This window comes from Malurus melanocephalus, unplaced genomic scaffold, assembly GCF_030028575.1.
Source record: "Malurus melanocephalus ecotype Western Australia unplaced genomic scaffold, MMel_1.1 scaffold_14, whole genome shotgun sequence".
Classification (NCBI taxonomy): domain Eukaryota; kingdom Metazoa; phylum Chordata; class Aves; order Passeriformes; family Maluridae; genus Malurus; species Malurus melanocephalus.
Genome location: NW_026623246.1, coordinates 1006196 through 1021179, shown reverse-complemented (window position 1 = coordinate 1021179; position 14984 = coordinate 1006196). Strand labels below are relative to the sequence as shown.

The following is a 14984-nucleotide window of genomic DNA, read 5'->3' as shown; positions in this document are numbered from 1 at the left end:
AATTTTTACTTATCTGTATGCATTTTATTTGCTCTGGGAGTTCTCTTGGGGCCTCCCTCCACCCTTAAGTGTACCAACGGTCTTTTCCTTCCTCCTTCCCCTTCCAGATACACTCATTTTTCCCTGTGTTATGACTCAAGATTTTTTTTCTTTTTTTCAAATATTTCTACCATAAATTCCTTTCTGTGGGGAACACATGAAAACGTATTTTTTTCCTCTAAGATTTTCCCCTGCATATGTCTAATGTGAGCAAAGTGGGAGGAGGGAAAATACTTGTGCCTGCTGCTTCTTGGCTGTGCTGCAGCTCCATAAAGCCCAGTGCATTCTTCTGTTTTGCTCAGTGATTTTACATGTGAATCTGAGCAGAGATCTAGGTTCAGCCAAATGTATTCTGAGCCTATGACGGTAAATCRTGGGATAACTGCCCTGAGCTCCCTCTAGGGCCAATGGAGGGAGTGCACAGAGAGCACAACTTTCATTCGTTTGGCTCCCTAAATTTAGTTGAGTCCTTTGTTTCTGTGCCTCGGTTTTGTTTCTTATTTGTTCTCAGTACAGATTACCATCTCTTCATCAGCTAAATGAGGGTGTACAGCCTTTCTCTAATCTGAATTCTAACTCAATTATATAATGTAGAAAGCGTAACATCTTTGAGAAGAGTTTTTTGTTACTGTCACCATACATGAGTAAATTTTTATTTCCTCTCTGTGTACTAACCTCTGTGTACTTATATCTGGAGAGTGTGTCTCGCAACAAATTTGTTTCTTTGAAGGAAAATGGGGAAAAGAAATTGTGAATGCACTAGTTACTGTATTTTTTGACGGTGGTTAASTGGTAATGTATCCAAGGGTATGCCAGGAGCACAGGTCAGCAAGAGTTTCAACTATCTGGAGACTTGAGGATGATGTGGCTCAGAGGGCAGTGCTTRTAGCACAAGGTTCTGAAAAGGGGAGGGAGAAATAGTTTGTTCTGTCCAGAGAGTTTGATTACATAAATGTTATTTTTCTTCCCTATARCAGTATAACAAGTAGTACACAGGAATGTAATGCAACCTTCTGAGAGCTAGAAGAGGTACAACATAATTTACTCCAGGTGCTGGCAAAGAGGATCYTTCAAGAGAGAGCCATTTGAAATATGTGGAATTTTTTTGGCTCAGAAGACAAGAATTGACATATTTTTGTCATGTGTTTGTGCAAAATTCAGGACACTTTTGAAGAAGGCARTGAGTCACTTAGTTACGTTCACAGTGGAAAGGGATTTGCTGCTATGCAGAGTGTAACTGAAAACATAGCTTTTAACTAAGCAGATGCRTTGATTTTCCTTACTCATGCAGCCACAAAAATGCATTTCTCAGATGTTTTTAACTTTAAGAAACTCCAGAGACACAGCTCTTTCCTGAACTAGTGTGTGAATATTGTTTCTGATCTAACTTCAAGCCTGAAATTCTCTTAGTCGTATCCTCAGCTAGGTAGAGGCACACAGATCCATCAAAGCCAGCATTTTACCAGGACTGTAGTCAGGCCCTTTATGCTCTAGTTTAAACATTCAGTTAAAATCCTCTCACTGCTGTCTAGGGAAAGACACTGCCCTAATTTCTAAGGGTTATTTTGTTAGCAGTTACTTCTTTTCCCCCCACATTCCAWGGTTTGTGGTTTTTAACTCCAGGCAAACTGATTTATATACAGAATATATGTGCAGAGGAAGAATAAACATTGCACACTGTGTGTTAGAGGGTTGATTGTGGCAGTCTGCCAAGAGAGAAGAAAAGACTGAATGGATGGATGTTTTTGGGTGTCTTTACCAGGTACTCATCTTAACAGGCGTTGCAGACTTAATATTCCATTGCAAGATCCCACACAGCTAGCTAGTGTTCACAGAACCACAGGCAAATGTTTAATTCATGAGTACAGCATTGACTATCTAGGGTATGTCAGGGGATTAAGCAGGAGTTTTGTCCCTTGTTTCTCAGCTCTGAGGTTTATTTGAGACAGGTCATCTTTCTCTCAGCTGCTGTTTTTATTKTTTTTTTTTCAGTAGTGTGCTCAAAGGCCTTTGAATACTGGATGCAGAAACATTGCATTGTGTTACATAGTCAGTTAAAAATTTCTGATTCATTGCTGCTGCCTTGCGCAGACTTTCTAGAATGCGAGGCATTTTGAAGTAAAAGAAGACAATCTCAATAAAAAGTACTGGTCTCTAATCTGCATAAAAAGCATTTATATGGCTCTTACTCAGCTTTTAGCATCCTGGCTCCATCTTCAAGTGCTCCTATCTGTATTTTAATCCATATTTTTCTCCAGCTGAGTAATAAATTTTATTAAGTAATGTGCCTATGGGAGGGCAGGGCATTTTTGCTAAAACAGGAACTGAATTCAACTGCTGTTGCAGCCCAATAGTCCAAAGGCTCTTCCTCTGTGGGTCATGCAACAGTTCTGGGAGCTCCAGCGCTCCTCACTTCTGAAACCAGGCACCTCTGAGACTGTCCCATGGCTCCAACCACAGCAGCAACAAATCCCTTCTGCTGGAGTGCTAAGAAGGATTAATGGGAGACTGAGACTGTGGCCATTTTTCTCTGTGGCTTYGCTTGTCAAAATTTTGATGTTGCTTAAGCCATGAACTTATTGGTTCTAACTTCTCTGTCTGTCTTTTCCCAATTGTGAAACAGGAAGGAAACAAAATTATCAGCTGTAGGGGAGAAAAAAGAGAAGGAAAACATTTGTGGTAAAATTAAAAGTGAAGTTTTGCAAACCTGTCTTTACTTTCTTCCTCTATTTTTTTTTACTCTTCTTTACCCACTGCTTAAATAGCATTTCATGTATATGTGTATAATTTGGCACTCTGAAGCTGTTATAAAACATAGATATGTGGACTTTGATCCTTGATGCTGGGTACATATATCTAAAAARCATGAYCCTAGTGAGCTTTTATCCAGTCATRGCTCTCACTGRTGCACCAGTTGCRTGTTAGGGCCAGTTTAGAAATCTTTACTGAGGCAAGATATAGTGTTTAATTGAATGAAAGCTACCTGAAAACTTACRTTAGCCATTTAGAGAAAACAAGAAATGTATGGGGAAATCTGGATTGTTGAAGGAGAGTTGCTTCAATACCCAATATAAATCAAAGAAAATGTTCACTTGAGGCATTTCTGTTACAAGGGTCACAGTAGCTTCAACCTGAAATACACAGATTTTTTTGAAATTTCCACTTAAAATAGGCAATGCACAGTTTGTTTGCCCACGGCAGAACTATATCAGAATCAAAATATATGAAACGTAAGAGAGGGAATGAAATAAAAGTCTTCTCAATACTCCCATTGAAACCAAATACTTMATTTGATCTTTTCATAACAGGTATTTGATGGTCCAAACAATGAAGCACCACTTCTTAGAACACTCTGTGGAGCACAGAATCCTCCTCCTATCACATCCTCCAAGAATCTGATGTACATCCGACTGCACTCTGATACAACCATCCAGCACAGGGGCTTCAGTGCTCGCTTCACCGAGGGTAATTTCATCATTCACATTGATTCTGATTTATCTAATCAGACACAGTCTTTTAGAACAGCTGATAATGGGAAGTGTCATTTTTACACATGGAGTATATCAGTTTGTATTTTTACCAGGAATTAATTTTTCCAAATTATAGATTTAAGAATTTRAAGTCTGATGATCAACTTAGATTCTTCAACTGGGAAAAGAGAAATCATCCTTTTTATAGCAAGGTATCTAGCACACATCAGCTACCTCTTATTCTTCCTCCCTAGAGRGTTAGCTGTCCATAATTGTCCTGAGAAAAATGTGCAACTGGCAGTTTCCACAGACCTAGTGACAAAMTAACATTTTATATGTCCATCCATGCGCATGAATCTGAAAAGCTATAAAAAAATCCTGTGTGGTGCTGTTGATGAAGTMCATGGATTCAGGCCTGCACACCCTGCCAAACATCAACTATCCAATTTGTGGAGGACTAATTGGTRTTTTACATGGTTTYCTTTTTAATGAAAAATGACACCAAYTGSGCAGAATTTTTCATGAAATTACATACTATTTGACAACTGGTGATTTGCTTTCACTTTTTCTCAATAATTTGGGAAACATTTTTCCCCAAGATGCAGACATTTAATTTTTGTASAGAAAATCAGTTTATCTCATTTTCCTCTCAGGATTCTTTTCACTATAAATTAGTACTTTTCCCAGAAATGTTTCTTTCTTTGAAAATATTGTGAAAAATGTTAGAGAGAAAAGGAGGATTTTATATCAATAAAAATCTCAGAAACCCTAGTTATTAAGTTACTAGTTAGATACCTAATTAGGCATTTCTGGCTAACAGCTATGAGAGCCTAATCTGTTCAGCTTTCCCAGAACACATCTACTGGATTCARTACTGCACTAACCGTGTCTGGTGAGTGAGTGCTCCCTGCCTARGATGTTAGCAACCCAGCTTCCCTCTTCGTGAGAAAACTCAGCCAAGTCCCATCTTTTGTTTGATATTTTAGGCAGCACAACACAATAAATGAATCTCACTTTTTGATGCATACCTCCTCACCCTGCAGTTTAAAGCAGGTGTGTGTTAAACTCTGACCTGGGGAGTTTATGAGCAGCCACTGAGCCTGGAGATGAGGCAGCACTCAGCACGGTCAGCCAAAGTTCTGCAGTCAGCCAAGCTCTTGCATATGTGCAACACCTCACACAACTGCAGTTTTGCTGACACAGCTCACTCCTGTCAATGACTCCTGTCAATGCAGTGTGGTGCCAGCCCTGGGTTCTGGAAAGTTGTGGAGCGTCACTCAGTATTTTTGTCTTCTTAGTTGCCAATGTAGACAAATGACCAGAGAAATGGGTGTATTGCACTACTCTGAAAGTTATTTTGGCTCTGAGATTTCYCTTCTGGGCTATGAGGAGATTAAAACTCTCAGGTCTAGAGTCACTATGGCTTCTCTCAGATGGTCAGCCAGGTGCAGCATGGTTTGTGGATTGAGATGAAGAAAATGCACTATGTGCTGGGAAGTAATCCTTAAGTCTCTTCTGATAAAAATCTATTGAGAATTTTGACCTCATTTCACACTGATGTACCATGTTGAATTTTATGCATTCATTTCACAACAGAATCTAAGAAAGGTGATTTGTATATTCATGTATGTATCCATATGTGTTTCATTCTAAAGCATGTGGAAGTTTCATAGAGTCAGACTCAGTTGGGGCAGCAATTTCCTCTCCTCTGTATCCTGCCAAATACCCAAACAATCAGAATTGCAGCTGGATTATTCAGGCTCAGGAACCATGTAAGTAAAAACATCTTTTATAGTTAGCTGGGATGACTAACATCCTCATCTTCTTTTCTGTGATAACAATGCAAAATTCCTCCTTTATTTCTTTAGGAAGTTCTGCATCCTGGTAGTTAGAGAGTGTGGCTCTCCCAATCTGTCACAAGTCAGATTTCACTGTAAAAGATTTGGTGCCTAGTGAGGAAAACAACTTACTACTTTGTCATCTTAACCAATTTACTGTGAACTCAAGTGTTACAATTATAAATGAGGTGTTGAATACTATGTGAAATTGTATTCATTAGTGAGAAAATCTAAGGGTTTACTTATAATTAAAACACTTGTATTTAGCTGACCTTTGGTCTAGAGTTTTCAAGATAGAGTTGTGTTACTTGAAATCTATGCTGTTAACTTAAAAAAATAGATTGAATAATGAGAAAAGCTACACAGAAATTTCAACTTCAAATACAAAAATATACAAATAAACTGTCTTATGTGCATAGATACACTCTAAGCTATTCATAATTTTATGTATATTTAGGATTGATCTTAAAACACAAAATCATTTCCATCAGATACTAGTACTACCTTTAATACCCATTAATACCTTTACAGTGTATAAGATTCCTAAAAACTATGTGTTAAATCCTATAATAGTGTCCTGATATCCTAATTTTAAATAGCAACTATTCTACTTCAGTTATACATCTTATATTGAGCCACTGTTGTTAAAATCATAGAATGTTTCAATCCCATTTATAAGTTTATTTTGCTGATTTAGAAAACAAATATCAATTTGCCAAGAAAACATCAAAACAAATCAGGAGATAAGYAGTACGTTTTTTTAGCATAGTTACTTATACAAGTAAGATGTCCAAGAATATCATCAAACCTGTTCCTCACCAGTACAACATTTATTTTTAAAAACAAACTTTTCCTGGATTCATGTTGAAAACTCGTACATCACTGGTGTCTCTTGAATTGCGTGAGTATGAGAGACCATAAAAATGCTATATAAGAAGCAGTGATTTCCTCCACTTACCAGCAGGACCACTCCACGCCACGTGTTAGAGCTACACGTGGTTTTATGCCACTGCAGACACAGACATACATGGCATTGCACACCCAYATCCCATAAATTTAACCAATGGCAGGCCCCAGCAGAGTTCCTGCTCTGCTTTTACTGAGAAAACCAACAYACCTCCTGCTCTGGCCACCCACTGTGTTTTTCCTTTTTGCTGTGTATCCTGAGGACCTGCATTGATACTGTAATTGATTGAGCAGATGGGACACAAAGGAGCGTGGAACACGCGTGTGCAGCTGAATGGCAGTCAGCGGCACCCTGCTGCATGCAGCGCCGGCTCCATGGCTGTCRTTTCAGCTCATTCGAGCCAATTAAGTGGGGCCTGGTGAGAAGCAAAATATTTGTGTCATATTCAGCTTGGTCAGTGTGGAAGAAAACCTAATTGTCATCTAAATCATGAGACTCTTTCTGGCCCACTCAAACTTCATAGGAGCTCAAATGCCAGTTGTAACTCATGYCCCAGACTAGTGTCAAGGACAGCTTCTCTTCTGCCAGCTGTGACTTCACCTTTGTTTACATCAGAAAAGCAAGAGCAGTATGGGTGTCAAAAATACCCTGAATCAGAAATCCTCTTTTTCAGGATATAGCCTGCAGTCCAAGAGTGTGGAAAATCCAATTCTGTACAAGTATAGCTGAGGGTAGTTAATGATCCTTTGACAAGTCCAATTGATGAATATGGAATGTTGCAATATGATGAAAGAAGCGGCTCTTTCTAAGCCTGGAGCAGGGCAGCAGCAGTTCACATTTGTGCAGATCTATGGTATAGATCGCAAAGGGACAGCAGGTCATGGATGTGTAGCAATAAGTTTTGTTTCTGAATGTCTGTAGATATTCCATGTTGTATTTATTAATGTTTTCAATATATAATGAAGCTGTCCAGATACAAGGAAACTTAGATTCATGTGTATGTGTTAGATCCTGTCCTTTTAATGTTGATTGTAAAAGTACTGAAAGGTGAAGAGATTACCAGGACCTTAGATGTAAAGGTTAATGCACTTCCACCAAATTCATTCAGCACATAATGGTAAAAACTACTTCAGATGTTATGCTTTATGGAGACTGATTGACTTCAGGAGAAAAAAAAAGAACATTTGTTTAGATGTAGTTATTTCTCTGTGAAATTTCTAAGTTTTTATTTTTTTTTTTGTTGCCAGTCAACCATGTCACACTTTCATTCACTGACTTTGATGTTGAAAACATCAGACAAAACTGTACAACGGATTTTGTGGAGATTTTGGATGGAAATAACTATGAAGCTCCTCTTCGAGGTATTGTACCTTTCCCTTGTGTATTTCCTATATAGAATTACACCCATGGTAAGCAGGAGAAGGTTTTCTGTGCATGGCCTTCTGCTTCATTGATTTTCTTTGACAACAGAATCTCCTTGATAAACTGAGGTTAAACCGAGATCTCCAGGATAAACTGAGACTGGAGGACAAGTCTTCAGTGTGAATGACAGAGTCCTCCCAGGCTCTGATCTTGTTCCTGCTAACCTGCAGTTTGGTGTTGATTCCAGCTGCCTTTTCCTTCCTCCTCAGCTGAACAATTTTGGGAACCAAGTAATTCAGTTTAAACTGAATTCCCAGTTAACTATGCAAAAAYATAACATACAAGCACAGTAAATAAGTTCAGTCCTTGCTAAACACAGGTAAGAAAGCTGCAGATTTCTGAGAGCAGAAAATAATTTATCCTCAAGCTCTGGAAAGCCTGATTTTTCTGCTCTTTCCTGGGTTTTCTGTGGCTTTCTTCTGACATGTCTGGGCAGAACCATCTRTTTCAAGTGCCAGGAGCAACCTGAAGCAGCAAAATTTAGAGCACTGGCCACAGGGTGGTCCTAACTCTCCTCGCATCCCGAGGGTCGCTTCAAATTCCTTCCGGAAAATCCATAATACCTCTGTCTTATTATGTTCCCCCTTACTCTGCTTTTATATATGCTTCTTTTTTGGGATTGGGGCTGCAGTCTATTTAAATGGTTTAACTAAGAGCAGAATTCATTTTTTGGTCTCACGTCCTTGTCTTTCATTTAGCAAAACGACTTTTCAGTTCTTAACAAGGACATCTAAGAAAGATTGARAAAAACATTTTAGAAGGGCCTATTGTTATTGAACAAGGTATCATGGTTATAAGATAAAAGAAGTTTGATTTAGATTAGATATAAGGAAGAATTTTTTTTACAATGAGGGTGGTGAAGCGCTGCAACAAGTTGCCCAGAGAGTTGGTAGATGCCCTGGAAACATTCAAGGTCAGGCTGGATGAGGTTTTGAGCAACTTCATCTAGTTTAAGATGTCCTTGTTCATTGCAGAGAAGTTGGACTAGATAACATTTAAAGGTTCTGTCCAACCCAAAGTATTCCATGATTCTGTGATACTGGCTGCTATCTTTCTTTTTGCTGTCAGATACCTTTTTGCTAGATCATGATTCATATTCCTAATCCCCATGTTACACTCCAGTGCAGGAGAACTGGTATGTTATTTTTCATTGGTTTTTTTTTTTTTTTCCATCAGAAACCAATCAAATGAAATGGAAACTGCTGTCAGATATCTTTAATAGGTTTGGTTGGGGTTTATTTCTAATTAGGCCATAATTTCTCTTTATTTTCATTTTCCTTGAGGGAACTCAGTGACAGAGTAGCCAGTGACAAGGGTATCTGGAGTGCAGGAGGTCCTTTTCCCATTAAAAAAAAATGCCATCTGAGTTGAATTTTGTGCGAATGAAATGTAGTATTTCATTTTTATGCAGATGAATTGACAACTGCAATTGTAAGCAACAAATGTTACTCCTGCTTGTTGTCAGGCATTAACTCTAAATAAATATTAAATTAGCAGTACTAATTACATGCTGAACACTCCTTTTTTCCCTCTCTGGCTCACTCTCTTTCAGGCCGTTACTGTGGCACTGCTCTACCACATCCTATCACTTCTTTTGGTAATGCCTTGGTGGTGAACTTCATCTCCAACAGCAACATTACTGCCAGGGGCTTCCATGCCACCTATGCTGCATCGTCATCATGTAAGTACATATAACGGGTGCTAGTTCCTTATGCCTGTGATTTCTAAGGAAAAGAATAGATCCTTTACCTCTTTTTCTCTCTGCCTTTCGATTTTTTAATCCCTGCAGTTGCCCTTTTTCTTTTTGGGCAAGGTCTCAGCAAGTATATCAACAAGTTAAAGAAAAARGAGACAGGAGAAATGCTTTCTTAATTAGCAGATGCTCTGGCTCTGTCAAGCTATTTTGTTGGGTTTTTTTATGCCATCTTTTCCAAGCCTCTGCTGTCTCTTTCTTGTTGCAGCCTGCGGGGGTACTTTCCACATGGACAGAGGAKCTTTCAACAGCCCTGGCTATCCCGAGCCATATCCGCTCAACAGCGAGTGTGTCTGGACAATCCTCAGCTCCCCTGGCAACCGGCTGCAGCTGTCCTTCATGTAAATGCTTTGCCAGGGGTTATKATTCAGCCTTTAACAGACCTGAAGGAAGGATGCTCTGTGTTTATTAGGAAATGTAATTACCGAATGATAAAGCTGAAACATATTTTTAGAGTAATTTGGAAAGAGAACACAGCAGGGGTTAGTGGCAGTGTGCAATCAGTGTTTCCCTGTCTTAGTCATTGCTTATATTAAGGCATATACAGCATTGTTTAAATAGGTGGTTTATTATTTAAGCAGCATGGGGTGCTGACAAAGCCTGTTCTCACCCATTTATAAACAAGTAGAGGAAATTTARTATCACTGCCTTTTCTTTACAAGGGAAGTTCCTGCAATGTAAAGATTCATTTCAGTGTTCGTTATTTAGATGATTAATATAAAAGGCCTAGATACTCCACAGACTGTAGGATTATGCCTCCAGAGGGATCTTGACACACTTGAGAGATGGGCTGATGCAAACCTCATGAAGTTCAACAGAGTCAAGTGCCAGGTCCTGTAGTGGATTGGGACAATCCCAGATACACCCACAGGTTGGGCAGAGAAGTGATTGAGAACAACCCTATAGAGAAAGACTTGTGTAYGATGGTTGCTGGAAAGCTCACCATTAGCCAGCAATGTGCACTCACAGCCCAGAAAGCCAAAGGAGTCCTGGGCTGCATCCAAAGGAAGTGTGGCAGCAAGTCGAGGGCAKGGATTCTGCCCTTCTGCTCCGCTCTTGTGAGACCCCACCTGCAACACTTCATCTGGTTGTGTTGCACCCAATGTAAGAAAGACATGGAAGCCATGAAGTTGAAAAGGGGACTGGAGCACCTCCCTTGTGAAGACGTACGGAGAAAGTTTGGGCCATTCAGGGTGGGGAAGAGAAGGCTGGGTGGAGACCTCTTAGCAGCCTTCCAGTATCTGAAGGGGGCCTACAGAGTAGCTGGAGAGGGGTTCTTCATCAGGAACCATAGTRATAGGACAAGGGGCAATAGCTGCAAACTGAAAAGGGCCAGGTTTAGATTGGATGTTAGAAAGAAGTTGTTCCCTGTGAGAGTGGTGAGGCACTGGAACAGGTTGCCCAGAGAAGTTGCTGATGCCCCAAACCTGGCAGTGCTCAAGACCAGATTGGGTGGGGCTCTAGGTGGTCTGGTCTACTGGAAGGTGTTCCTGTCCATGGCAGGAGGTTTGGAACTACTTGATCTTTAAGGTCCCTTCCAACCCAAAACATTCTGATTATATTCCGAGATTCCAAAATGGATATTAAACTTTTCAAAATTTCTCCAACAGTTAAAGCAGAGGAGGTACAACAGGAATCAGAATATTTTGTTTTCTCTTCAACAAACTGACTTTCCTCTGAACACTTCTGACAGGGAAGTCACAGGGAGAATAATGTGGAGTCCTTTACCAGGGCCGTTAGGTCGTTCTTTACCCATGAGGTAGATTTCTGAGCCACTCTGTTTCCGGGCATCAAACTGACTGCTGCCAAGAAATGGAGCACTGACCTTTAGCAAAGCTTACCAAGAATGAGCAGGAAAAGAAAACTAACTCTGAAACCTGYATTTCCAGTTAATCTGAACAAAAGGATTTTTTTTTTGGGGTACCACACTGACTGCATAAGGCACAATTTGTTAGACATGTGCTAATTCACTAATGAAATAAAAAGGACATTCTATTCATCCTCTACTCACTGAAGCAGAAAARAAGTACTACAGCCTGAAAACATTTTCCAATATGTTTTCCAAAAGCCTGAAAACATTTTTCAAAATGCTACAAAATAAGCAATAACTTTTCAGAAACAAACCAAAATCGTAGTGTGAATCAGAAACCTTCAGCAGAACATACATTCACTTATATAAAGTGTCACTGGGTAGATGTAAACTCTTTTCCTTTAGTTACACATACCTGAAAGACAAGCTGAAAATACTGGACTGCATGGAGTAATTGTGTTAGAAAGCACTATTTTTTTTTATTTCATTTAATATTAGGGGGTTATAAAGTTCTSTTGGCACAAGATATTAATTTTCTTCATCTCAGTCTGAACTGGAAGGTCTGTCTTGCAATGTAAGGATTGGCTTTAAACTGTTCTGAAGTATATCCAGATGAGTGGTTGGAACCATTTCACGGTGTGGTTTGCTAAACACATATGGCTATATTCAAGTCTGAAACGGAGAAGCTGTTATAGAAAGCACAAATATTTAAGGCATTGGCTACAAGAGGCACTTGCTGGAATCTTTGCTTATATTCATGCTTTATATTCTGAAAAGCATCTTAGATTGAATAAGAGCATTTCACTTAGAATAACAGATAATGACTTTTAGAATATATTTAGCATTTAGCTTGATGCAATAATTAAGAATTTATAATTTGATTACTACATCTCATTCATTTTCTATGGTAAAATGATGTATAGAAGAGTTAATAACAATCYGTGTTATTATTTTGCACACCTAGATATATGAAAATCAGAGATGCCAGAGAAACAGCAATATTTTATATTTCTGGAGAAACTGCTAAGGGATTTCTGAGGTCTGAGGTGTTAAGTAAACTTAATCAGTAATTGTTTTCTCACCACAGAGTGTGCTGAAATAAACACATATGAAGGRCCTAAAATATTCTCTGCACCCAATACTCACTGGATTTACATTAAAAATCTGGATTATGTATTTTAGGGCTTTCTGTATTTCATGGTTGTTCTTGGAGAATCAAGAAATTTTGCAAGGGTTTGAGAACACTTCAAAATGCATAACTCTGCACACTGAAACTCTGTTGTAATATAAGGGGCTGGAAAGAGAGAGCCCTGTATTGTGGCCTTGGCGGGTGATTAGGGTTTTGTTCTTTCCTGTTCTTGACTCTTGGAGTAGGACACCAGCTACAGTAGGATCAGTGGCCTGGCAGGTCACACTCTGAAGTAAGTGCTGGTCCTACATGCTAACACTCTTCTACTCCTATTGAAACAGAGCATTTCAGCTGGAAAATAGTAGAGGCTGCACCAAAGATTACGTGGAGATTCGTGAAGGGAATGATACAGGCACKCTGGCAAGACGGTTCTGTGGGAGCTCCTTGCCTTCAAATTATACATCAACTGTTGGACATATCCTGTGGGTCAAATTTGTCTCGGATAGTTCAGGCACAAATGTTGGCTTCAGAGCCACCTTCTCCCACTGTAAGTAGATGTAATTTGGTTGAAAACTATTGTTCTTTGATAGTACAAGAGATTGTTTGACCCTGCAAACTCTATTAGAAAATATTTGCTGATGTCAAAAAKGCTGTAAATTCACTGAAAAATATTTTGTAAAATATCTGCTGAATGTAAAGGGATATACTCTAAAACATGCTCTAAAGCATTTGTTTTCCAGCTTTCCATTTTCCTTTTTGGGAATGAGAGTGTCCATCTTCTGGTTTGGAACTAGATGCCATCAACCAGGGAGTAGAATTAGAAAAAARGGAAACTATACTGATTTATGGATCCAAAATTTCAACCACTGGCAACATTAGTCTGACTTGCTGCATGAACAGACTGCTGAAGCTAAACATTCACAGCCATTCTGATTATGCAAGCTAAACTTCTAATAATTTTCTTTTTTTTCAGATTTTGAAGACTCRTTTTCAAAATGCATTATTAATAGTTCAAACCTCAGTGAAGTCAGAACCATTTTTTATCAGAACACATGAAGACATTTAAAAAAAAAATTAATTATTTTGGGTAGAAATGTACATAAAGTAGTCAGAGTCAGGGAGCAGTTTAGATGTGCTGTCTTCCCTCCTCTCCTGCATGTAGACCCACATGGCTCAAATACGTAATTTTCTTYGTTTTCTCCCTTTCCCTGCAGAAAAGGGAACACTGCACCCCTCAAAACAGGGAAATAATCAGATGTGCATCTYAGGACTGTCTGAGACGTGTCTTACAGCCTTTCAGCACTGTCTAGTACCAAGTCCATTAAGTCAGATGGGCTCCAGTGTTTCTTTTACTTTATGTGAATTACAGGCATTAGTTGTCTCTTCCTTGTTTTTCAGTGTATGGAAATGACATTGTGGGAGACAGAGGACAAATAGCTTCACCACAGTGGCCCAGAAATTACCCSCACAATTCCAATTACCAGTGGCGGATAAGCGTTAATGCTTCCCAAGTTATCCATGGCCAAATCCTGCAGATGGATATCGAAAACCATCACAGCTGCCAGTATGACAGTCTAAAGGTGATTTCATTCTGATAAGTTATTTCAATTGACTTTAGTACAATGYATGAATAGAGAAACCTACAAGAGTAATGGGAGGAATTTCTGAGAATCTGGTGTGGCTTATTGTTTTTGCTATGTTGTCTTTTCAATAATTATTAGTTATAGGAAGAGTTATATACTCTTTGGTTTCCTAACAGATATTTCCAATCTGTAAGTTTGTAGTTTACTAAAAAGAGTCTGCAATGGTACAATCCTGAATATTAGTATTMAAGAATTTCAAGTCTGATAGCAGACTGAAATTTGCTCTGTACTGGTTCAGTTAAGGACAACAGCAATAATAACATCTCAGTGCTTCTAAGAATAAAGTTATTTTAAAATCCTACAAGGAACAATTCTTTACTTGCACCTTCTTTGCTCTTTGCATYAGTAATTTTGCTGCTGGAAGTAGAAAGGTGCCTCTTTTTTCCAGTTCAATTGTTTTTCTGCACCCCTGTAATACAGTCTAGCCAGGTTAAAAACAGAATAATGGAACAGTTTGGAGTTGGAAAGGATCTTTTATARGTCWTYTGGTCCAAATCCCCTGCAGTAAGCAGAGGCATCGTCAATACAGCACTCACAGTGCTAAGCAAAATGGAACGATAGAGGAAACAACTTCTTTCTGAACTTAGCTAARCATAACCACTTAAACAAGGTAAATCTCTTCTTGCTTTTTTAAAAGCAGTTAATTCATCAAATCTCTTTTTTTCTTTTTGAGAAAGTTAATACTAGTTTAGTATTTTCAGTTCATTATTAATTTACTGATAGTCAAATGTRATATTAGTTCAAAAAGGAAATACAACTTTTTCTTTCATCTCATGCCATATATTAACAGCATTTTTTTCTCCTCAGTCAGCCTGCCTTTCTTTGTCCCTCTGAAAGCAAAATGAGTTTCTTAAGCCACCTAGACATTTAGTGAGTGTAAATCAGCCTGACCTTTAACYTGACTCAAGGATTAGATCATTAATGTAATGCTAATGTTTATTTAATATTTYCTAGCTTTCTCTACTGGACATTT

General features: G+C 38.8%; 1 protein-coding gene across 1 annotated transcript in view; it reads left to right on the top strand.

Annotated features, from left to right (window-relative positions):
* CUBN (cubilin) overlaps positions 1 to 14984 on the top strand; it is a 141568-nt gene that overhangs the window by 74220 nt on the left and 52364 nt on the right. The window contains exons 32-38 of the mRNA XM_057383343.1: positions 3348 to 3504; positions 5165 to 5281; positions 7502 to 7615; positions 9229 to 9357; positions 9638 to 9770; positions 12710 to 12915; positions 13767 to 13948. Of these exons, the coding sequence (XP_057239326.1) occupies positions 3348 to 3504; positions 5165 to 5281; positions 7502 to 7615; positions 9229 to 9357; positions 9638 to 9770; positions 12710 to 12915; positions 13767 to 13948 (1038 nt within the window). The remainder of the gene's footprint in view (positions 1 to 3347; positions 3505 to 5164; positions 5282 to 7501; positions 7616 to 9228; positions 9358 to 9637; positions 9771 to 12709; positions 12916 to 13766; positions 13949 to 14984) is intronic.